Source organism: Alternaria conjuncta (assembly GCF_024043145.1).
Source record: "Alternaria conjuncta strain BMP 0040 chromosome Unknown scaffold_21, whole genome shotgun sequence".
Classification (NCBI taxonomy): domain Eukaryota; kingdom Fungi; phylum Ascomycota; class Dothideomycetes; order Pleosporales; family Pleosporaceae; genus Alternaria; species Alternaria conjuncta.
This window is the reverse complement of record NW_026250110.1, coordinates 323693-347047: the sequence shown is the minus strand read 5'-3', so window position 1 is coordinate 347047 and position 23355 is coordinate 323693. Positions and strand designations below refer to the sequence as shown.

At 53.3% G+C, this 23355-nt stretch overlaps 12 protein-coding genes across 12 annotated transcripts; 6 read left to right on the top strand and 6 right to left on the bottom strand.

Moving 5' to 3' along the window:
• Window positions 1–10: 10 nt before the first annotated feature.
• On the bottom strand, window positions 11–799 carry J4E85_010188 (uncharacterized protein; the record flags this gene model as incomplete). The annotated part of the gene is made up of 2 exons (XM_051474402.1): window positions 11–593; window positions 645–799. The coding sequence occupies 2 exons, from the start codon at window positions 797–799 to the stop codon at window positions 11–13; spliced, it is 738 nt and encodes a 245-aa protein (XP_051321895.1).
• A 576-nt stretch (window positions 800–1375) lies between these two features.
• On the top strand, window positions 1376–2126 carry J4E85_010187 (uncharacterized protein; the record flags this gene model as incomplete). Its single annotated transcript, XM_051474401.1, has 2 exons — window positions 1376–1514; window positions 1708–2126. 2 exons carry the CDS (start codon window positions 1376–1378, stop codon window positions 2124–2126), a joined length of 558 nt encoding a protein of 185 aa, XP_051321894.1.
• An 831-nt stretch (window positions 2127–2957) lies between these two features.
• Window positions 2958–3639, bottom strand: J4E85_010186 (uncharacterized protein; the record flags this gene model as incomplete). The annotated part of the gene is made up of 2 exons (XM_051474400.1): window positions 2958–3557; window positions 3610–3639. 2 exons carry the CDS (start codon window positions 3637–3639, stop codon window positions 2958–2960), a joined length of 630 nt encoding a protein of 209 aa, XP_051321893.1.
• A 239-nt stretch (window positions 3640–3878) lies between these two features.
• Window positions 3879–4902, top strand: J4E85_010185 (uncharacterized protein; the record flags this gene model as incomplete). The annotated part of the gene is made up of 2 exons (XM_051474399.1): window positions 3879–4412; window positions 4816–4902. 2 exons carry the CDS (start codon window positions 3879–3881, stop codon window positions 4900–4902), a joined length of 621 nt encoding a protein of 206 aa, XP_051321892.1.
• Window positions 4903–5217: 315 nt separating this feature from the next.
• On the bottom strand, window positions 5218–6299 carry J4E85_010184 (uncharacterized protein; the record flags this gene model as incomplete). The annotated part of the gene is made up of 3 exons (XM_051474398.1): window positions 5218–5484; window positions 5540–6115; window positions 6201–6299. The coding sequence occupies 3 exons, from the start codon at window positions 6297–6299 to the stop codon at window positions 5218–5220; spliced, it is 942 nt and encodes a 313-aa protein (XP_051321891.1).
• Window positions 6300–6800: 501 nt separating this feature from the next.
• Window positions 6801–9654, bottom strand: J4E85_010183 (uncharacterized protein; the record flags this gene model as incomplete). The annotated part of the gene is made up of 3 exons (XM_051474397.1): window positions 6801–6922; window positions 6975–7244; window positions 7293–9654. The coding sequence occupies 3 exons, from the start codon at window positions 9652–9654 to the stop codon at window positions 6801–6803; spliced, it is 2754 nt and encodes a 917-aa protein (XP_051321890.1).
• Window positions 9655–10278: 624 nt separating this feature from the next.
• J4E85_010182 (uncharacterized protein) lies at window positions 10279–10947 on the bottom strand (the record flags this gene model as incomplete). Its single annotated transcript, XM_051474396.1, has 4 exons — window positions 10279–10305; window positions 10359–10517; window positions 10566–10646; window positions 10699–10947. The coding sequence occupies 4 exons, from the start codon at window positions 10945–10947 to the stop codon at window positions 10279–10281; spliced, it is 516 nt and encodes a 171-aa protein (XP_051321889.1).
• A 631-nt stretch (window positions 10948–11578) lies between these two features.
• J4E85_010181 (uncharacterized protein) lies at window positions 11579–12309 on the top strand (the record flags this gene model as incomplete). Its single annotated transcript, XM_051474395.1, has 4 exons — window positions 11579–11611; window positions 11660–11683; window positions 11740–11799; window positions 11848–12309. The coding sequence occupies 4 exons, from the start codon at window positions 11579–11581 to the stop codon at window positions 12307–12309; spliced, it is 579 nt and encodes a 192-aa protein (XP_051321888.1).
• A 1076-nt stretch (window positions 12310–13385) lies between these two features.
• ATP1 (Alpha subunit of the F1 sector of mitochondrial F1F0 ATP synthase) lies at window positions 13386–15514 on the top strand (the record flags this gene model as incomplete). Its single annotated transcript, XM_051474394.1, has 5 exons — window positions 13386–13457; window positions 13649–13857; window positions 13911–14306; window positions 14359–14529; window positions 14710–15514. 5 exons carry the CDS (start codon window positions 13386–13388, stop codon window positions 15512–15514), a joined length of 1653 nt encoding a protein of 550 aa, XP_051321887.1.
• Window positions 15515–16270: 756 nt separating this feature from the next.
• Window positions 16271–17472, bottom strand: J4E85_010179 (uncharacterized protein; the record flags this gene model as incomplete). The annotated part of the gene is made up of 2 exons (XM_051474393.1): window positions 16271–16973; window positions 17021–17472. 2 exons carry the CDS (start codon window positions 17470–17472, stop codon window positions 16271–16273), a joined length of 1155 nt encoding a protein of 384 aa, XP_051321886.1.
• Window positions 17473–18685: 1213 nt separating this feature from the next.
• Window positions 18686–21013, top strand: J4E85_010178 (uncharacterized protein; the record flags this gene model as incomplete). The annotated part of the gene is made up of 4 exons (XM_051474392.1): window positions 18686–19608; window positions 19659–20372; window positions 20422–20594; window positions 20643–21013. The coding sequence occupies 4 exons, from the start codon at window positions 18686–18688 to the stop codon at window positions 21011–21013; spliced, it is 2181 nt and encodes a 726-aa protein (XP_051321885.1).
• Window positions 21014–21533: 520 nt separating this feature from the next.
• On the top strand, window positions 21534–23353 carry J4E85_010177 (uncharacterized protein; the record flags this gene model as incomplete). The annotated part of the gene is made up of 2 exons (XM_051474391.1): window positions 21534–22267; window positions 22318–23353. 2 exons carry the CDS (start codon window positions 21534–21536, stop codon window positions 23351–23353), a joined length of 1770 nt encoding a protein of 589 aa, XP_051321884.1.
• Between the last annotated feature and the right edge of the window lie 2 nt (window positions 23354–23355).

Here is a 23355-nt window from a genome sequence, read left to right as displayed (position 1 = left end):
ACATAATGACCTAGGACTTCCTCGGACTCCTGGTGAATTTGATCCCGCTGTTCTCTGTCTCATACAGACCTTTTATGAACTCCCAGCCACGTTTCCATCGCCTCTTGCTAAGCTTCTTGTGGCTTACATTTGTGATACCAATAGCAAGCTGTACACACTTGAGAGAGACCAGATTCGGAGACAATCGTTTATCTCCGTGGCCGAGGAACATGTCTCGCAAATCTGGTATGCCGTCGTGAATGTCGCGCCATTGATCCGGAAGCGAGAACTCTACGCATGGATGAAGGCGTACCGACGTGACAGTTTCAGCGAAGACCGAGGGAAAGTCTTCGATCCACATATTAAACACTTGGGGATGTACAGCTGAGAAGGTGTTCGAGCTGAAGGGTAGCAAAGCGGTTTCAGCAAAGACTTGTCGGCAGACAGCGAGCAGAGCGAGGGCGTTCTCTGAGATCGTCATGTTCTTTGCGATGCCTTGATATTCGAGGTGATGGATGTGGAATGTCTTGCCACCAAGTGCGTATCCGAAGATCATATGGCGAATTTCTGCTGGCAACCGCAGTAATGGGGAGTCCCGCTGGTTCTGTCTCGCGCTATGTTCAAGTCAGTGAACCATTTGAACCCAAGTCGATGGAAATACTGACATCTTGAGGTACTTCCCCGTCTTTTGCTCGACATTGAGCAGGCCGTTTGCATGAAAGCGAAGCTTCTTGTGACTGCGCTTGGCTACTCCTGCACCAGTGGAAGCCTTCATGCTCTTGGCGACGGTCGCAGTCTGCTTAGGCTTTCGAGATGCCATGATGAGGCTGTCGATGAAGTAGGAGGTGTAGAGTAGATGTCCAAGGAAAGGAGTAGAGTAGACTACTACTTATGGAACTGCCGGGCCCTAGCGGTTAGGTAAAGGCGCAGGTCGGGCTTACTAGGTGAGTCAGAAGAGATGAGGTACCTGATACGAGCCGGATGTAGGAGGTGAAGGTGGGTGAGACCAGATATAATGTCAAGTAGCAGCACGAAGTAGAGGGTAAAATCAACTGACCATCCTCATCTCCAACGGTACCGGCGCTCGCTCATACATGTCGCGTGAGGTGAGCGACGATACGGCGTGGATATTAGATAGCAACCCATACTCAGTGATTCGTATCACCATCAACATCGTTCCTCCCCTCGCCAATCTCTGACACTGCCACGTGCTTGCCGATTCGCTCAACGCACGGTCACACGCTAGTCTTACGCTGTTGCCTTCGTAGTAGTCCTCCGCTGCCAGGTCTTTCGCCGCTTTTACCTCAAAGGTCAATCCATCTCTTGATTGTACCCCAACCCAGAACACCGCGCATTGCTGGAACAACCTCAGTAATTCCGACGACCTGAACCATCAATGGCGCCCCGCAAGACCGCCGCCGGCGACAAAGCTCCGAAAGCACCTGTCACCAAAAAGTCCGCAAACAAAGTCATCAAGCGACCGGCGCGCGGATACCACAAATTTCGAAATGGCTTACTGAATGTCACACCCAAAGGTGATGAAAAAAAGCTGTGAGTGTAACTAGTCTTTCTGTAAGAGCAACAGCTAACAGTCTGTCAGCGTCAAACAAAATGAGAGTTCTCCGCTGCTTCGTATACCTGCTGAAATCCGCAATACAATCTGGAAGCTTGCATTGGGAGGGAAATTGTATAAGACAGATGCGAGAGGGAAGTTCTATCCTTCACTAGCAGAGCCGAAGAACGCCACTGCTCTTCTGAGAACCTGTCGTCAGATCTACTCCGAAACCGCAATCATGCCGTTGGCTCTCACGGTGTTCTCCATATCTTCTGTCCAGCGGGCAAAGAGATCCTTCGGAAGATTCAAGCTACGGCAGCGCAAACAAATCACGATACTGCAATTCGACATCGTTTCGCCCGAAAGCGTCATAGAGCTCACAGAGTTCTTCTTTGTGCGCAACAAGTTTATGCTTGCTGACTCGCTCCCCGCGTTGCAAGAGCTGCGAGTTGAAGTATACTCGGCCCAAGATCCAATTATGACCCGCGAGAAAACGGAGGAGGCTGTACACGAGTACCTCGAACCAAGCATCCGAGAAATGTCGGTCGAAGTAAAGGTACACCAGACCAATCGACCATGGTCTGGTCGTTGAAACTTGTAAGTCGACCAGATATGAAGCTGTCCGCATGGAACCATGCTAATGAAGCTATAGGTTCGATCCTGCAGTCCTTCAAATCACTTGATGATGAGATGTTTTGGCTATCTCATTCGACGGGTTGGAGACGGTTCACTCGCTGAACAACTCAAGTCCAACACGGCAGGAGCACTCACGTATAGAATAACGACACTTGACAGCGTTGCGGCGATCTCCCATTTAGCTACTTATCAAAAGTTGTGCTGGATATTGAGATTTCTTGCGTTCGAGATTAGTGCTATTCTGGATAAGGTGCACCAGGGAGATAGATTGAAGACGCTGCTCTCATGACTTCAATGCAATCAATGCTCCCGATTCTTATAGATTGTAGGTGCCGTGACCGTGGTCCAAAGAAGTCGCTAGATATGCCTCGGCGCAACCAAAGCTGCTGATCAGCTATGCGTCTCTTTCCCTCCTTCCGGTACATGTCGTTATCTCAACTTCTTGACCCTGGTTCTAGTAACAGTCAGTACAATGATACGGATAGTATGTTATGTGGTTGTGGAGAGAAGTGGTGCTCAGTGAGAAGATTATGAGTCGTCTTGGAAAGCGCCAGACGAGTCAAGAGATCAGGCCGCAAGCAGTCTTTCACCCTCGTCTCAAGCCTGACGCCGGCTACGCCTAAGGATGATAACTAGGGTTTCATCATTGCATATGGGAGTGAAGAAAGAAGGGCACTTACGACTTGAGTCCGGCTGGATGTGTTGTATCTGTTCCAAGCCAGCATTTGTATTGGAGGGGCTGCTGCATCGATTGAATGATTGATCATCAATGGTCGCCATTGCCCGTTCAGTAGTCGAGATCGAGTGTCTCGTCCTTTTGCACGTCGGGCCCGTTGGCCTGGTGCCAGGCGTCCCATTCGTCGCTTCCATCGTCACTATCGCCGCTGTCTGCGCCGTCGCGCCCGCTCCGTCTACGCGGCAAGCCTCTCTCCAGCCTTCTTTCTTTCCTCCTCTTCGCGTATCTATCCCGCTTTCTCTTGGCCTTGGCTTTTGATGTGGCACTGTTGGTCGCCCACTGTTGCTTCTTCGGTTCTGCAGACGCATCAGGCTGCGTCTTGTCGGCATCAGCCGCGCGCGAGGAGCTTTCTTGGGTAGGTGGAACCGTTCCCACTGGGCTTGCAGGGACAGCGTTGTCGTCAGAGACTTCGCCATTCTCCTTCCGTACTCGCCGTTTGCGGAACATTGCATGGATCTCGGAGTGTCGAAACATGGCGATTTGCTCATCGGTCAGGGTGCGCTTCGTGCCGTCGGGGTAGTAGCCCAGCCCATCGTCGGCTTCGTCGTAATATTCATCGGCTACTTCTGGTTCCGCCTCGAAGCCATAGAGTATATACTCTGGCGGCGGCGCGTGTGGGAAGTGTTGCGCATGGAAGGCGCGTAGGTCGTCCTGAGCTACTTAGCGACTGCCTACGAGCGCGATACTCGACTGCTGCACTCACGGTGGTGACGGTTGGTATCTGAAGCTCCATGGCGGGTATTGGAACCTTGGCGCGACTGGATTAGACGCGCTCCAGGGCGCGGGGTGTCACGTTGGTGAAGGCATGTGAGGAAAAGAAGAGTCGGTCCCCAAGCTCGGAAGGCACCCGTGGACCCGTCGCGTGGTCACGAGGTCTTGGCTTCACCGCGGCATGACGTCTGTGCTCCCATCTTCAACGCCGCGTTCACCCAGAACCTGTAACGACACCCTAATGCACCATCTGGAACGATCATGAAGCCCGTCTCTTTCGTCGCATACCCTCTCGCAACCATCGCCCTCACACTTGCCACGTCTGCGCAAGCCCGCCCCTTCGACAGCATCATCCAGTCGTTCAACATCCTCAGCGAACAGTCACCTCTCCGAGACTACATCATGAGCAACCCTGAAGGCCAGGCGACTACTGGCGTCATCATTTCAGATGTCATCGGCAAGACGCAGAACATCGCCATCTTCAGCGGCCTGACACGTGACATCGACGCAGTCTCCGGCCGCCTCGACAACGCCTCGCAGAATGCCACAGTGCTGGCACCGAACAACAGTATCATGCGCGACCTGAAGAGGAAGCCCTGGGAAGACCCCGACGACTACGACAGTTTCGGCGCGGACGCATATGAGGGCACCAGCGGCCAAGACCGAGCGCGGGGCAACCTCGAGCGCTTTGTGCAGCGCCACATCATACCGGAGAGCCCATGGGAGGAGGGCAAGAAAGTCAAGACGCTTGCCGGCAATGAGATTTGGTGGGAATCCAAAGACGGCCAAAAGAAGGTAAGTCATGCCGCTATGTCGGTAGTCCCGCCCTCTGGTTGGCACTGCCCCGCCATTTGTCCCACGCCCACATAACCAACAATATATTCGTATCTCGTTGTCAATTTTCCATCAATTCCCTGTATAGGACAGATGGCCGAGCTGGTTATGGCGCCAGGTTAAGGTTTCTTAACATTAAGTCTACGGTAATTCATTACCTCCAAGACATCCTGGTCACGAAAGTGGCGTGGGTTCGAGTCCCACTCTGTTCAGCATTCGTCTGGCTATAGTCAGATACTCCAGGATCTTTTTTTGCCCATGTTTTGGTCATTTTTGACCATTTTTGGATTTTTGCCGACCTTTACTTACTGACATACCTACCTGGGTTGGGTTCTATTTGTTCTTAGCTAACATAAGCCTACAGATCCAACCTGCCGACGTCGAAGTGACCAGCATTGCCGACAAGGTGTCTAACGGCGAAGTTTGGGTTCTCGGAGGCTCTCTCGCATAAACACGGAATCTGGAATATCCTGCGGGTCACATCTATGACATCTCAAGCGCTATTACCCGCCTCTACTCTCATGGACTATCCCTTACGATCGTACATACTTGTTTCATATTGAGCATTAGACGGATTCACGATAAGCCTGCATCGACTGGGTGGTGGTAATGGTCCCTCTAGAACATAAATCTTCTTTACACTGTACTGTGTCGCGACGAATCTGCTTGCTAAGCTGCATGTAATTACCGCTTATCTTCACAGACATCTATTCAGTCTATCAATTTCTATCCCGCCGGCCATTCACCAGACCCCTTCCAGTTCATCTCAAACATTTTCCTCATATATCTCCGCCTTCTCATGTCCACTTCTCCCCAGGAATATCTTCATGCTATCCAACACTTGCTTCTTCAAATCCGGCCTCTTCAGATTCTGCCCTGGAAACCCTCCGTACGTCCTGTCAAATTCGAACGGCTTGATCGCTTTCCAGATTCCATGGATAGCCCTGGGCGTTAGTGGAATCATATTGGGATACGCCCACATGAACGAGTACGATGTCGTAACAGGGACGCGGTGCGCGTTGTTGAAACCAGACTATAACAATTGTTAGCAACCGTGACTCCATTCATGAGAGAATAGGAGGACTGACAGGTACACTCATAAACGTATCAGCGATGAAAAGCTTCCGGTCCCACCACAACACTGAGCTGCCGTCGAAGTGCCCGCCGCATTGAATCATTTTGGCCTCGCCCCCAAGTTCTTCAATCTCAGTGACGCCCTTGACGAACTTTCTCACACCACTTTTATCCTTCCGATTCAACCACGCCCGATCATCACCACACATATACACCGGGCACCCGAAAACACTCGCCCATTCCAAATGCGTCGTGTAGAAATGCGGATGGCTGATCACAATCGCCTTTAGCCCGCCCTTTCCCTTGATGAACTCAATCGTATCAGGGTTTAAGAAAGCGACGCAGTCCCAAAGGATGTTTCCGCGGGATGCTTGTAGTAAGATGGCGCGTTGCCCAATACCTAGTTGCTTGCGGGTCGTGCTAGAGTCGGCCAGACCGGGAGGGAGTTCTGATGGAGACAAAGGCGCAGTGGTTATGTAGTGGATACGAGGGTCTTCTTTATCCGTTTCAAAAGTGTTCTTTTGAAGGGATTGGCAGGCTGAGAGCGAGGTCCAGGATTGTCCTGATGCGGGAACATACTGGCGGGGGTCCTAGACATTGATTAGCTTGACTGCGTTAGTGTTTTGTTTCCTGGCTGTGCTGTTTCCAGATTCTTGGTGTTGGTGATGGACATACATCGCAGATCCGACATGTCTCCGGGTGCTGCTCAAGCGGAACGTCGAATTGCGTGCCACACGTTTCGCAGACGGCTAGGTTACTAGGCTCGAAACTCATTCTGTCGATATTTGAGGTTTCCAAGGTTATATATCAAACCACGACTTAGTCGGGGCGGAAAAGGCAAGTGGATTGGTGAAGATGCCGTCATGCTTGCGATGTGTGATGTAGTAGCTTCAAAAGTGGGGTTCGAGAGGGGAAAGAGCAGCTGATGAGAGCTTCCTCAATGACAGCCACTTTTGGGCCTGCAAATGCATCGAGCGAGACTTCTTATTACCATACCGCGATATCACGATTGTCAAGTGGGTTCAAAGTCGCGTCAAAGTGTGGGGCTTGCTTCAGCATATGCCCAGGTTTACTCTGGTACTCAAAAACGGCGAATCAGCAAGTACAAGCACTGCATTATGCGTATTAGCTGGCTTCGCTACATCATTCGACTTATTAGCTGCGAAATTCAACGGTTTCTGAACACTCGGGATGGTTGATGGAAATGTTTTCTGCAAGGTAACGATATTGGAGTTCCGCGCCTGTAACGCCTACGCATTCTATACGCGTCAAACACTATACATATCGAGGCTTTGCCTCACGTCCTATCGACTTCGAATCAAGTTGCGATTTGGGCACCGCATTCGTGATCCTCGACCATTCGCCGTTGAAAGCATTGACGAGCCACCACTTGAGCTCTGGAATTCCGTTAGTTGTTTCCTCATACCAATGGCACACTGATTCACTTACTGTCGTAAACAATGCGATTCGCGTTGTGGAAGTAAATACTATGATCCGAATCGGGGAACACATGGACATCGTAGTTTTCGATACCTGCAAGATCCAGCCGGTCAAGCAGGGTCAGCGTGTTTTGCATGTGCACGTTGTCATCGGCGACGCCGTGCATGACCAAAAAGCGGACGTTCTTCGCTAGGGAAGTGACGTCGGTGATGGTGGAGTTGTCGTAGCCTTCGGCATTGTTCTGTGGCGTGTGCATGTAGCGCTCCGTGTAGATGGAATCTGCAGTAAATAATTAGCGAAGTAGATGAGTACCGTGAATCTTCTTACCATAGTACCGCCAATCAGTCACAGGAGCGACAGCCATTCCATACTTGAACGTCTCTCCTCCATCCTGCTCGAGCGTCTTCAGTGTGTTGAAACCGCCGTAACTCCAGCCCCAGATCGCGAGTCGATCAGCGTCCACGTACTTCTTGCTGGCCCAGATTTTGGCCGCGGCGATCTGATCGTGCGCCTCGTAGTATCCAATGTTGCCTCTCGTGATGCATCGAAGCTTCCGACCGAGGAAACCCGTACCTCGCCCGTCCACTGTCACCACGATGTACCCGAGACTGGCGGCAATGTACGACTGGAAATCAACCTTGAACTTCTTGTTGACTTCCTGCGAGCCTGGTCCGCTGTATTGGTAGAAAAGAACAGGGTACTTCTTCTTCGGGTTAAAGTGCGGTGGACGACGCTCGAGGACGTTCAGCTCGAAGCCATCGACGTTGATTGTCTGATAGTTGAGAATGGGCATCTCAAGCCGACGGACGAAGCGGTCAAGCGCTTTGTTCTCCTCAATGACCTTCTCGTACTTGTCGTTGTTCGATGGCGTGCTGATGATTTTCTGCCATGGAATTCCGGGTCCGTTGTAGGTGATCAAGGCGTAAGAGCCACCAGCTGAGAAGGAAGCGTCGTAGTAGCCTGAGCCTCCATTCTCCAGCATTTCGCTCTTTCCAGTACCGTTCAAGAGTACAGAGTATACGTGTCGTTCCATGGAGCTCTTCTCAGTTGAAACGTAGTACACCAGGTTGTTCTTCAGGTCCACGCGAGAAGGCGCATCAACGACTTCCCACTCGCCCTGAGTGAGCAATACAGGCTTGTCACTGTCCAATGGTGAAAAGTAGCCGATATGGTCGTAGCCTTCGTGAATGATTGTATCAATGTATCCATCATCCTTGCGGCCGTTGCCAGGATCAGCCGGTACGAACGTTGTCTTCTGTGAAACCTCCATCCAGCCGCCGTCCAGCTCAGCGACGTTCTCGGTTCTTACTGTCTTGCCAGTGCGCTTCTCGACGTCCATCAAGACGAGCTTCAAAATGTCGCTCTCGCGATTGGTTTCACGAACAAGTACTTGCTTCGTCTTGCCGGCCCAGACGATTTCGGTGATCAGACGGTTTTCGTCACTGAAGTCGTCTTCTATCTCGACACTGAAGACCTCGCCCTTTTCGACGTCGTAGAACTGCAGTGAGACGATGGGGTTGGGGGCGCCTGCCTTGGGGTACTTGATGTCGCGAACCTCGGGGTAGTTCTCTTCGCCAGCCTTGGGCTTCTCTCCGCTAGGCCGTGACACGAAATATTGGACCGGGTATGTCGGGACGGTAGACTCGTCGGTACGCAAGAAAGCGATGTACTTGCCATCCTCAGACCACCATGTCGCACTATTTCCTTGGAAGACCTCCTCCTCGTATACCCAGTCAGGTACACCATAGAAGAGCTCAGAGCCACCATCTTTTGTAATCTGTATAACCTCCTTGGAGTTCAGCTTGCGCAGGAACATGTTATTGTCTCTCGTGAACACGACCGCATCCGACTGCGGAGATATCGAGGCTAGCTGGATTGCGCCGTTTGGCTGGTCCGGATCCAAAGCTTCGCCAGTCTGTGTCTCGACATTAAAAATCCAGTACTTCGCAGTACCGGAATGTCGCCAGTTCTTTTGGTAATCCGACGTGACCAGCACCTTCTTGAAGTCTTTACTTGGCTGAACATCACTGGGATAGACGTATGTGCCATCCACCTCAAATGTGTTCTTCTTCATCAGCGTGGTCTTGCTCGCAGAAGACGTTGCCTCGCCCTTGGACCTTATGTCCTCAACGACCAAGTATTCCTCGTTGCTCGAGCCCTTCTCAAGCAACAAGCCATCCTCGCCCTTTGGTCCCGGTATCCATGCGACACTCTGTTGTTGGGCATAAAACCGGCCTCCGAAGACATCGTCCAACGTGATCTTCCTCCCCGAGCCCTTGGTAGAACTAGCAAGAGGGTCGTGTGGCCTGGACGAAGCGTGCTTGTAGCTGCCGTTCATCAAGAAGAAGACGAGCGCAAGCGCCCATCCAGCTACACAGGCCGTGCCCACGATCCATAGCCACCTCCTTGTCTTTTTGTCTACAGCAATGGGGGCCTTGAACCGCCCATCCTCGACGTCGAACGGCTCGCGCGCCTGGCTTGCGTCGTCATCGTCGTCCGTGTACTTCTCCCCACGCTTCGGTTGCGACGCACGATTGAGGGACGGGTCGTTGATGTGTTCGAGGACGAGCGAGGTTGTGGAAATGGAGGATATGGATGTTTCGGAGCCGTCTTCTGAAGTGCGCGCGGATCTCTCTTCTTTGGTTAGCAGCTCCGTCTCCTCCTCCTTCGCGGCGCGCTGTCGCGGCATGGTAATGATCAAGTATGAACAAGAATGCAAGCAATTATAACATGATAGTAGAAGGCGACGCAGGATCAGATGAGACCAGCCTCAAGAAATGGGTATAGTGGCAAGGCGCGGGTGCGGGTTATGAACAGTGTCCAGCTGGGCGGAGTTGCGGAGTTCACGCGGAGGTGCGGGAGCTGGTGTTGGCCGAAACGCCCCAAGCCACTCTTCGACGCAAGGGGCCGCCCGCGCTGCACTAAGACTTGCATTACAATGAGATTGTGCGACGCGTTCCTATTCAAGCCTGCTCTGGGAATTTATTGGAATGCATGGCGCTACAAACTGTGCCAAATCTAGATGGTATGATTTCCTTCCGCTGTGGTCTTCAATACAGCCACATCTGCTCTGGTTCTGCAAACCCTTGAACCAATTGAGCAATTGCCTTGCTCCCTGCGAGTACTGATACAGCCAAGAATTCGATATCTCGCTTCGTGTTTCTACCGACGATGTTGATTTGTGCATGAATTGCCAGATGGTCCCGCCGAACAATAACATCTGTTCTGTAGTGAAGATGCCTGTTTGAGCAGACTGCTCGCGCACCGGCCCTCCACAATGGCGCATACTGTCAATAGCCGTCGACTCATTCTGCTATGATGGCAATGGGCCAAGGTAATCCTAAAAGCTTTGCTTAGCCGATGTTCGGCAAAGCCGACGTTCATCTTTCTTACCTCCTTCATGGTGCCGACCGCATACATCTTGTCCACCTCTGATCTCAGACCCTTGATCTTTATGCGGATGTTGGTGCCCTTCTCGATAACCTGCTCTCCGTCGTCGGTCCACTGCGGGGGTGTAGCGTTCGCGTCGAACTTGATTTCAGCGGGGATCATCTGTCGCTGTTAGTGATGGATGGAGGCATGAATTAGGGTGAGATGTACACTGCGTCCCACAAAGGCCTGCAAAGATCCACAGTCGACGAAGAATCCGGTGCGGAGCACTGAGGTGACAATGCCGTCCATCTTGACGTTATTAGCAAAGGACTAGATGATCACGTCGGACGCTTCCACATACCACCTCGCCCTTATATGGCCGCCATACGACCGCCTTGTAGTGGACAACGTACTCCGCAGAGCCGGAGCCAGGCATCACTTTGCCATCGGAGATGTCGAACGAGTCCAGAATGCACACGATGGTGTACTTTCCCGTGCTCGAACCCTCCTCTTTTTGTAGCAGCTCGCGGTGGATGTGCTGACGGATGAGCGGGCCAAAGTACGAGGGATGCAGCTGGATCGTCTTCTCAAGCTCTTTGAGGAAGAACATGTTGCGCGTTGTACGGCGGATACGGTAGAGGAGATGCGCGGTGTGGACGAGTTGCACGGTTCAACGGTGAAGATCGAGACAAGGTGAAGACAGGACCGTCGTCCTTGCTATTATGCGACTTTATTGTCTTTATGCTGAGCGGCCCAGTCAAGAGTCGACAGTATGCGGTAGGCAGCGCGCGTGCTTCAGCGAGACGCGCCTTCGGCCTCCAACGCAGCCCTGATTCTTATATGCAACAGCCCATGCACCCAAGTTGCAGTGTGATCGCGGCGCCCGTGCAAGTCCGAGGGTACAGTGGTCGCAGATGTGGGCGGAGTGAGTGTCTTGTAGCAGGGCAATGGTCGCGACAGGAAAGGTGAGCTCCAAGGGCTGCAGGGCTCTCGGCGCGGAAAATCACTCGCTAAGGCCCGAGCAGCGACCCAACTCCCACCTGCCAGCTTGCGCACCCCCACACACCCATGTCGTGATACCCATTCACCCTGCGCCATCATCTCTCGGCTCCCGCCGCCGGTGCCTTGGTCCTTCCACACTCCCCGAGCTCGACTCTCCATCCTGCGCTTCCAAGACATGATTTAGTCTCTTGACGTCCATCCCACTCTTTAGCACGCGCCCAAGTTCCCCATCCGGCACCATGTCTCTCAATCTAGAGAAACAACTCGTCTTCGTACGTCATTCTTCAACAGATGTCTGTACTTGGCTGACTGGAATCTAGTACGGAGCATACCACCATAATAAAGTAGGCTCCGTCGTCAGAGGGCATCTTCACATGTCAACTAACATGCCATGTGCCAGGTCAACGTCGGAATACATCTGCTCTGTGTACCTCCGATCCTGTTGACGTCTTTCCTACTGGTGAGGCATCAGACTGCCCTCATCGCGGCCCCTCTAACATGATAGTAGCTCACCAACACGCCTGCCGTCCCCATACCGTCATGGCTCTCGGTACCTAATCTCCCGCTCAACGTCGGCACCGCCGGAGCCGTTCTGTACTCGACCTTGTACATCCTCATGGAACCTGTCGCAGGTGCCATGATTGCCCCAATCCTTATCGGCAGCACCGCGTATGCGAACCACCTCACGTCAACGTACGGTGCGACTGCCAACTCGTGGGCCGGCGCAATCAACATCGCCTGCTGGATCGCCCAGTTCGTCGGACACGGAAAGTTCGAAGGAAGAGCACCAGCGCTTCTGGACAACCTTGTGCAGGCCATCTTCCTGGCTCCGTTCTTCGTCTGGTTCGAGATACTCTTCATGCTCGGCTACCGCCCCGAACTCAAGCGCCGGATAGACCAGGCTGTTGAGTCGGAGATTCAGAAGTTTAGGAAGAGCAAGGAGAAGGGTCAGAATGGCTCCGCGAAATGAGACGCGACTTGACAACGGATGTACAGCGCCTAAGCAGCCAAGGACCCAGTTATTGGCACTTGCAGGTTAATCGAAGCAGACATTGGAGGACCAGAAGACAGTGCAAATAGTGTATGAATACTGCAGGAGAAGGAGCATTGCGCAGGAGCAAGGTGTACGCGGCGTCTTGAGGTATACGTTGTCTTTGGTAGTCAAGTTTGCATAAGTGGCAGCGAGTTTTTAAAGATTCACATAACATAGTAGGATACCAATTTAGAATGTTGCTATTTTACATTTGGAAGCCATGCTATTTCGACCGTGATCTCTTGAGTAGCCCGTGCTGGAAGAATACTCGACACATTGGCGTAGCTTTTTTTGGCTACTACAGCAAGACACTATGTCGTACACAAGAACGTATTAACAGCTTTAACATCCACGATATGGCGGAGCTATCGTAGTCTTCCTCGCTGTTCGTTTATGTAGATTGCAATATGGAGGACGGTCCGTCGACATGTGTTGGAATGCGCCCTTGTATGTGTTACAAGTACTGATGTATTGGAAGGGCGATTGAGGCAGATACGCCATCCGTACAATACATGCTTTCAGTCGATACCAATTATCTGATTCTGACCGTATGAGATTGCAAGGGAGGCCGTGATATCAATTGTACCGTACACCGAAACGCAGTCCGAAGGTATCCACAAACATTTACTTTATCTTTATCAAAGTGTGGGGTACTGACCATGTAGACGAGGATCGTGTATCGGATCGGGATGTCGTACGAAGAGGTCAACGCAATGATGCGTAGCAGCTGAATGCTCCGTTTCGTTGTCTAGCATTTCATTCAAAATCGCCAGTCAAATCATGGCCCGTCGAGTGCCAACGTGGTGTTGCAGTGAGAGAGCTCGGTTGAGATGCGGCTTTTTTAGGATTAGGGTAGACGCCAAGGTCCGCGCTTTCCTCCCGAACCGCAGGACTTTCTTCCTCACAGCAGAGCTCCCCATCCTGCACTCCATCACCATCTCCCCTCTTCCATACCTGCATCAATCTCAATTGGTTGCAGAGCCTCCGAATTAGACTCTTGAGCAGCTGCAGCCATGTTCTCAAGGGCCATCCGCCAGTCGAGCCGCCGGGTCGCTGCAATCTCTGCCACGAGCAGGATTGCGTCGGTAAGTCCATCGCAACCGCCTGCAATTGCGCCTGCCGCCCGTCCAGCCATCGCCAGCAGCCTCCAGAACCGATATCCGATGCCATTGGCGCCGCAATGGAGCTTCGTTGATGGAACTGCCCGGGCTGCGCGGCGGCGGGACCAGCTCCCCTCTACCCAAGTGCACCACTGACGCCTTTTGCCCGCCCACAGACCCGCGCTCCCGCGTTCACCAACGCCATCCGATCCTACGCCGCCGATGCGAAGGCCACCCCCACCGAGGTTTCCTCCATCCTGGAGCAGAGGATCCGCGGTGTCCAGGAGGAGAACAGCCTCTCCGAGACTGGACGTGTCCTGTCCGTCGGTGACGGTATCGCCCGTGTCCACGGCATGAACAACGTCCAGGCTGAGGAGCTTGTCGAGTACGCCACTTGCACAGTTCGACAATTTGCCATGGAAGCTAACGGGGTGACAGGTTCGCCTCCGGTGTCAAGGGCATGTGCATGAACTTGGAAGCCGGCCAGGTCGGTGTTGTGCTCTTCGGTTCTGACCGTTTGGTCAAGGAGGGCGAGACCGTCAAGCGTACCGGAGAGATTGTCGACGTTCCCGTCGGCGAGGCTCTTCTCGGACGTGTCGTTGACGCTCTCGGTAACCCCATCGACGGAAAGGGTCCCCTCAAGACCACTGAGCGCCGCCGTGCTCAGCTCAAGGCCCCCGGTATCCTGCCCCGCCAGTCCGTCAAGGAGCCCGTCCAGACTGGTCTCAAGTCCGTCGACGCCATGGTTCCCATCGGACGTGGTCAGCGTGAGTTGATCATTGGTGACCGTCAAACCGGAAAGACCGCTGTTGCCCTCGACGCCATGCTTAACCAGTACGCAAATATTCCTCCGCCTGCAAGCAACACAAGCTGACATAAAGATTAGACAGCGATGGAACAAGGGCACCGACGAGAAGAAGAAGCTCTACTGTATCTACGTTGCCGTCGGTCAGAAGCGATCCACCGTTGCCCAGCTCGTCAAGACCCTCGAGGAGAACGACGCCATGAAGTACACTATCATCGTTGCCGCCACCGCCTCTGAGGCCGCCCCTCTGCAGTAAGTTCTATCTGTACGAGCTCACCTCATACAAGAAAAAAACTCGAATAGGTCTGGAGCCTACATCGACGCCAGGTCACATATCATGTGTGCTTCCACGTTGATGTAGGCTGCAGGCCTGTTCGGTTTTTTTCTTGCTTGACGTGAGCTGATACGAGACATTGACTGACACAACCTCAGGTACATCGCGCCATTCGCCGGATGCTCCATGGGTGAATGGTTCCGTGACAACGGCAAGCACGCCTTGATCATCTACGATGACTTGACCAAGCAGGCCGTTGCCTACCGTCAAATGTCTCTGCTTCTCCGTCGTCCTCCTGGTCGTGAGGCTTACCCCGGTGACGTTTTCTACCTCCACTCTCGTCTCCTTGAGCGTGCCGCCAAGATGAACGACAAGCTTGGTGGTGGTTCGCTCACTGCTCTGCCCGTCATTGAGACCCAGGGTGGTGATGTGTCCGCTTACATTCCCACCAACGTCATTTCCATCACTGATGGCCAGATCTTCTTGGAGGCCGAGCTCTTCTACAAGGGTATCCGTCCCGCCATTAACGTCGGTCTCTCTGTCTCCCGTGTCGGTTCCGCCGCCCAGGTCAAGGCCATGAAGCAGGTCGCCGGTTCCCTCAAGCTCTTCTTGGCCCAGTACCGTGAGGTTGCTGCTTTCGCCCAATTCGGTTCCGATCTCGATGCTGCGACTAAGCAGACTTTGTCGCGCGGTGAGCGTCTCACCGAGCTCCTCAAGCAGAAGCAGTACTCTCCCATGGCCGTCAACGAGATGGTTCCTTTGATCTACGCTGGTATCAACGGTCTCCTCGACTCCGTACCCGTCAGCAAGATTCTTCAGTGGGAGGCTGACTTCCTTGCCCACCTCCGATCAAACGAGCAGGACATGCTCAACCAGATCGACCGGGAAGGTGCGCTCAGCAAGGACCTCGAGTCCAAGCTCAGGGAGGTTGCACAGAGCTTCACCAAGAGCTTCGCGGCATAAACGAGTTGAAGGCTGGAAGAGTGGGTACTGTCTATTCCAATGTTCTGAGGGGCCAAAAAAGTGCTGATTGGTCTTTGAGAATAGATGTATAATAGAAGATGCGTCCTCGCCATCAGCTGTGTCTCAATATGGAAGATTTGTTCGTTTTTCTGCATTGACATCAGCCTGGCAACGCACGCCTACCTTGGTCGACGAATACCTCTTGTGATTCCCTGTGCTCCTGTTAGCGGTACATATACGGCTCTTTTTCAGCTCATGGAAGTGGGATGGTGGAGGCTCTGTATATGACAAATGAACGTTTCCTCTGTTATGGTTGTTGTTTCTGACGCATGTGACGATGATGGTGATACTAATACTAAATTACGTAGGAAATCGGTCATATTTGCTGTAGCTCGCTGTCATGTTGAAGCATACGGTGATCGTTTTGGGTAGCATCCAAAAAGTATAGCGGCACCCCGAATACGTACGTTGCTTCATACCTCACGCCTCTGTCCATGGGGGAAACACCGAATACCTCCAGGGACCAGTATAAAAAGCTCTCTGAAGACGCAAACTCGTCTGTAGCAGGCAAACATAATGTGGAATGTGTACAATATGGAATGAGCTTAAGAGGCTTTTCCCATGGCTGGTAGCCAAATGATACCCGTCTCACACGATATATAGTTGGAAGAGAATGACATTTGACGATGCAGATTCAATTCTAGTAGTCTATAGTAGGTACGCGCCTTATCCAAGCGATCTAAGCAAAAGGACCGTCTACTTCTGCCTTCCGCGTCCCCGTTCCTCTCCGTCACTCGCATCACCATCCTTGAAAGGATCGTCGCCGATTTCCACGGCATCACCCGTCTCGGGTGGTTCATCTCTGTATTCATCGTCCCATGTCGTCCGGAGACTGATGTCGTCATCTTCCTCGCGTAATCGTTCGGCAGCTTCCAGCGCTCCCGGGTCATCCGCGTATTCATGTTCAAGGTCCTCGATACTCATGCGACGAATACCCGCACGCTCTTCAGCTTCTAGCTGTGCAGCGCGGGCCTTGGTCTTGCGGTATACAAGCCAGCCCGTGGTAACACCCGCAACGAGACCAATGAAGATGGAAACGTAGGATAGAGCTTTTGTGCTGGGGTCCATTTTGCCTCCACTCTCAGCAATCTTCTCGAGTTGGCTGCCGATGAATATGTGAAGCATCAGCTTTGGTGATACAATGGCTGTGGCTAGAGCGTAGGATGCCCAGTGTACGGTGGGGAAGGTTGCGACGGCACCGTTGGAGATGGAGTATGGTAGCGGACATAAGCGGTACATGACGAGGAGTTTGAGGCCATCGTGTTTGAGGGTGAGAGAGAGGGCAGCGAAGCGCGTGTCATTGGCTATGAGGCGGTGGACCATGGATTTGAGGAGGGTGCGTGAGAGGAGGAAGGATGCCGTGCTGCCGGCGACGGTTGCTGTCGCGGCTATGAACCAACTGGTACACTGTCAGATTGCATGTTGTGAATGACGTGTGAAGCATACCCGTTTGGAAAGCCATAGACAAAGCCGGCTATGGTGAGTAAACTCGAATAGCCAATCAATGGCGGAAATGATACGATGAAGATCAAGACCCAGAGGATCAGCCATCCGGCTGTCACGTCTCTCCACTTCTTCGCGACGGGTAACAGGGCCCCGAATATGCGCTCGTTGTACACCAGGAACAGTATGCCGCCCACTGCCAACACCAGGTTCCCTACGAAAAACAGCACTTTCTGCAGGGGAGAAAGTTTGTTATATTGATCGAGGACTCGTCGCGAGAGTGTATCGTACTTGTCCATGGCGCGCTGCCGCCATGAGCTCTGTTGACTGTGGTGCGATGCGTTGCGCCGGAAGGTGGATGATTGCGGACGTCGGCTCCATATTGGCGTCTGGCCTGTTTCCTCGTCGTCTAAAGGGAGCGCAAGGGCGCGGACATCATAATCGCTCGCTGGCATGTTGATGGATGCCTCTATACGATACGGGGAGGTGCGCCTAACGGAGTGGCGCGGAAGTATGCGGAGGTAAGAGGATGTGAATGCGGTAGGGAAGTGAATAGAAAGGTAATGGGAGATGCTAGCTGATACAACTGGAGACGGACATTCCGCGTGGTGGTAGTGGAGCGTCGGAGGCAGCTTTGGTGTGAGATGCTAATGCTAGTGTGGTGTGGGCGCTGTTGGAGAGCTCTGGGTTTCATCGTCATCCGGGCGGACGAACGCGGTGCATCCGCCATGGATCCGCCCTGCATTAGGCGATTAGATCAGATCGGCCCCGAGTTGAAAAGCAGTCTTGCTCGGCATGCGCGTGGGACAACTATAATTCGATGATTGCAAGTCAACCTAGCAAAAAACTGAACACCCTGGAGCCTACGTTGACGTTGGGTTACCCACTTTGCAGGTTTTTGTCGCGATGTAGTCCGTAGACCTGTCCAAGCTGTTTCGTGTATAAGGTCATTGCAGCATTGTATGCGCATATACTGTGCGTGACATGTGTTCTGGTCATGTTAGACAACTCGAGCAACCTACAACGTACTGCATCCATGGATGTTTCCGCGGACCCACACGACGCAGAGCACGTGATTACTCAGCCTCTCGCAGTCTGTGGCGCCCATAGCCCTATTCGATACTTGAGGCATATGTTGCAGCTTGTTTTTCCGCCGACGAATGCCATCGCAGCACTTCTTATCCAGCCCCAGTCGTCATCATCCTCGCTCAGCTGAGACTCCTTCGCACCGCATCACCACCGGCTCGAGGCTCCAGGGCCATGTAGGGCAGACCGGGAGCAAGTGCTGGAGATTACCGTTCCCGCTGTATGGTCGACGTTGCTGCACGGTGCAAGCATCCCCCACCCCTACGTAGTTGAGCCTAGTCCCTTGAGCTTCATTCGCGCTCGAGATCGCCCCAGGCATTCCATCACTCTGCCCGTTTTGGCGCACTTGGTGTGTCCTGCAGAAGAAGGCTGCGGGACTGGTTATTGCCCTTCGTTGCAGCTTCATTCCTCCTGTGACGCGCCGGTCGCTCCTCTGCCATTACCCGCAGTACTTGTAATCACCCCCGACGGCCTCCTGTCTCGACCTGGACCCCGACCTCTGACCTCTGACCTCACCCGTCCTGCGCGCCACACCCGAACACCCATCGCCCAGTATCCTTTGCCCGCTTGGAAGTAAACGCCATGGTCGCCGACGACTTGTACGAGAAGGCGCTGCCTGTGCTGCAGGACGAGGCCCTGGATGAGGAGGACAAGACGGACAAGCTCGAGGAGCTGATGCGCAAGGAGACCAACCTCACGGGCAAATCACTCGAGAACATTGTCCTGGACTGTCTCTGGCGCTATCGCGACGCCGGCAGCTCTTCCAGCTCTCCCCCCAGCCGCCATACCATCATCCGCCGGCCCTCGCCAGCTCCCTGGCAGGCCAATCGCGCCCCAACTCCTGTCAACGCCTCGCCGCGCATGGTACACCCGCCGCCGGGCTTCCCCATGCCACCTGGATTCGCGCGCACAAAGTCGTCCACCGCGTCCCCCTTTACTTCCCCGCGACCCTCGCCTCGCCTTGCTTTTTCCACACCGCATATCCCCCACAGCCCCAGCCTGAGCGCATACCAGTTCAGCGAATGCGCAAGTCCCAACACCGAGTCGTATGGCGACCTCGATGGCCACTCCGTCGACTGGCTAGTCAACGATGACGCCGCGAGCACTGAGTCGTCTCTCCTGGGCGACGGCACGCTCAACGGTGCCGCCGCCGAATGGGTGCAGCCCCAGACCATGGACATGGGCCCATACGACATGCTGCGCTCGATTCTCAGGGACGACCGATCAGACGAAGAGCTGGAGAAGGTCTTGGAGGCCAATGGCTACGACCTCAGTGCCGCTCTCCTCGCACTCATGGGACAGCAACTCGACGTACAACAACTCCCTACCACGCCCTCTGAGCACCCAGGATACGTCATCGGGAAGTCCATGAGCCCGGCATTCAGGCCTAGTACACCCGTGGGCCAGCAGAAGAGCAACATCGTGTGCAAGTACTTTCTGTCAACCGGACATTGCGCCCGAGCAGATTGCAGATTCAGCCATGACACCAGCAAGACGTTGTGCAAGTAGGTATACATACAGCTCCTGCTACGGTCAGAACTAATACCCGATACAGATACTTTTTAAATGGAAACTGCCTGGCTGGCGATACGTGCCTCTTCTCACATGACCCCTCTGCGCTCATGGCTCGTATGGCTGTATCGGACGTCCAAACTCCACCAATACCCAACTTCCAGATGTCCGATTATGAGTTTCCCACCCTCCACTACAACGGCTCGCCTTTAGGCACCCCATCGATAACCTCTGCCGCGACCTCTTTGGAACAACTCTACGGTCTGACAGGTGGTGGCCCCACACGCCCTCCACCAGGACTGAGTCCTTTTGCAAACTTCACTCCCGGAGGTGGTAGTCGCCCGCAGTCTAGAACCGGCAGTCGCCAGACCTCGCGTGCCACCACGCCTTCGGTGCTCGCAGTCGACGATAACGACGCTTTCCCTAGTCTGGGTTCCGCTGCTGCTGCTAAGACTGGAAAGCGTCACCACGGCAAGCGAGGTGGACATGGCCATCACAAAGATGCTCCAGGACCTAACAATCTTGCAGATGTCGTTCGCATGTCGCCCGTCCCGGCTCCTGCCACTCCGGCTCGCAAGGGATTGAGACCGACTAAGAGCTTCACAGGATCTCGCGAGAACAGTGTGGCTGCCCAGGCGATACCCGCTCCTCAGCACATTCCATGGCTAGAGACAGGTGAAAAGGGCAATCAGGCTTATCTCAAAGCTCGCGCCGAGGCTTTCAAGCATGGCAGTCTGCGCAACAAGTTTTTGCAGAGGTAAGAGGCATGCCTCGTCCTACGACATTCCACCGCTAACATACAACAGCGCTGCTCAAGCTTGGAACCGCAGTGATTCGCGCGCGGCTAAAGCTCTTAGTCTTAGGGGGCAGAGTGAGAATAACCTGATGCGTGAAGCTCACCGTGAAGCTGCGCGTATCCTTTACGAAGATCGCAATAAGGACAGCGACGGCTCGAGAGAGCTGTATGTTGATCTTCACGGTACGTCGAGATAGATTGTGTGTTCATACCGAGACTAACATGACCCAGGTCTGCATCCAGATGAGTCGGTTTCGTATCTCGAAGGCATCCTTCTAAAGCACAGCTCTTCTTCGCGTCCGGTCTATGCTATCACAGGAACGGGCCACCACTCCAAGAACGGCAAGGACAAAGTTGGCAAGGCCATTCGCGGCTTCCTAAATGAATGGCGCTATGCCTTCCGCGAATTCTCTGTCCCTGGTGACCGCAACAACGTAGGTGGCATTCTTGGTATCGACCCGAGTAGCTACGACAAGAGTGTGGCGGAACGGCCAAAGGAATCTGAATCGGATGGAGATAGCGCAAAGAAAGACACGAAGATTCGCATCATGAAGAGAGATGATGTAATAGATGCGCCGAAAGGACCGAAGCGTACTGCTTGATCTGATTGAGTGGAAGTGGAGGGTGCCCAGTAGGTAGCTTGAAATAAGAAAGAGTTTACTTCACTACTTCTTTTGTGATCTGGTCTTCGTTAAGGCGTTGAGGTAAATGTGTTGCCGCACCACGTTGAAAAGGAACCTTTGCAGGTGCGCTGCAGTCTATGTTGTTATCAGAACGGAAGTCAGCAAACTATTAACTTGATGCAGATTTCCAGGTTGTTTGCTTCTATTCACGTCTATAGGTGGTGTCCAGTCTATCCCTTGATGGGGTGGCGGAGATGTGCCAGCTCGGTGAAGCTGCTCGACTGAGGAAGCCACACCCAACCTCGTGCCTGCTTCTCTCGTCTGGACCCACCATCGCGTCGCGAATATCGCCTCTCATCGCGCACACAGCCGGTCATTCTCGTCACCTCTCATGTAGCGGTTAGCGTTTTCTACCTGGCCTCACCGGCGACATTACCTGCCCTCGTCACCGCATCGCACTAGCTAACGCATTATCGTCACTGATTCGCATCCCCTCGCAATGGGTCCCAGAAGACCTAGTTCGGCGACAGATGTCGACTCACGTATGCCGTTCGCATCGGCGGAGGCACTGCTATGGGGGCCAGAGATGAAACAACAGCACGCCCATTTGCTCACGGAGATGCGAACACTTCAAAAGCATCATGAAGAATACGAAGCCCGCATCAGATCTACCGAACATGTTGCAGAGGCTGCCGAAGCTGCTACGTCGAGGGTCCGACACTTGGAGCAACAACTCGCAGCGATCGAAGCCGAAGATGACGACAAGGCTTTCGAGAAGTGGGCAGCAGGCGAGATGACACGCCTCGGCATCTTCGTCGACACGAACAAGCACGTCAGGCAGAAGCAGATCGAGCTGGAAAGTATTGTGTCTCATGCTGTGGACGATCTCGACAAGCTCAAACATGTCCCGACAGAACTGAAGGGTGTTCTTCGACGTCTTGATCTTCTCGAAGCTGGTCGTAATCAAGACGCACGTCAGATCAAGAGTCTAGAAGAAGAAATCACCCGGCTCAAATCTACGCGACAGGATCCCAACTCCATTTCTAACACCGTTGGCCCAAAGACCGTTTCCAGGTCTCAGCATGGCATGCTGAGATCTATGACACCGTCTCAATTACCCAACGCCGAAACTTCAGAAGCAACAAGTGACACAGACGATGAAGACTTGATACTCATGCCGGGTTTTGTACGTGAAGAGATTCAAGTACCCCGGAGTCCAGAGATGAGAGAAAGGTAAGAGCGGCCTTCGGAAGCACCTTTTGTAACGCTAACGAATATTGCAGGAGACCAGTCGATACGTCTACTTCCGCTGCGCCTCCAGGTCATCCAGTGAAGTCAGCAAGACAGAGACTGATGCAGAGACCTTCGATCCACAACTCTATGTTACCACATCTAGCAGAGGAACAGAGACAAATCCGAACGCCTGCTCCAAAATCGAGTCAATCAGTATATGCTGCTCCAGTTGCGACACAGCTGGTCCATCACAACCGCCCGACCTATCCTTCGCCCCCGGCTCCGGTCCCAGCCCCAGCTCCAGTGCAAATTCCTACGCGAAAGCCTCGCCCACGCGCCAGAGTCGCCCCACCTCCAACACAGCTGACCGACAAAACCATCACACGGAAGCGAAAGCAGCCTACAAAGGAGCCTCTCACTCAAAGGCTGACTCGCGCTCAAGCCAAGAAGATTCAAGAACAGGATGCTGAAGAGCGAAAGCCGCATGTAACAGGTAGCGAATCACACCTCCCACCAACACAGTTGGTCGAGCCAGCTCTTTCATTGCGCAAGAAGCAAAAGACTGCCCATGATCAAGGATCAGACAATATCAAGACCAGATCCAGCACAGTGATACGTCCCACTGGCAGAGCTCCAGCGACCGCAAAGCACAATGCTGCTGCAAATCAAAGCAAAAACACGGCGATTGAATCCACTCAGTTGGTTACGAGAAGTCCTGCCAAGTTGAACATACCTGAAGCCACCACTTCACCTACCGACAGAAGATATGCCTCACCATCTGAATTTGCTATGAGTGTTGCAAACGAACAGGAGCCAAAGTCACTCATTGTTATTCTACGCAGCCCGCAGAAAGCGACAAGGATTGAGCGTAGTGAGAGCGATGATACCAAAACCACTGTGGCAGACAGAGCTAAGAAGTCACCTCGCAAAGCTGCTCTGACGCCACTGTCTCGCTCTAAGGCCATCCCTAAGCCTTCGAGCACACGCATTCCGGGTGGTCGGAGCAAGCCAGCTGTTTCGGCAACCGCTAGAATTTTAGCAACCATGGGAAGGAAACCTCGTTGGTTGTCTCAATTAGAGGACTGACC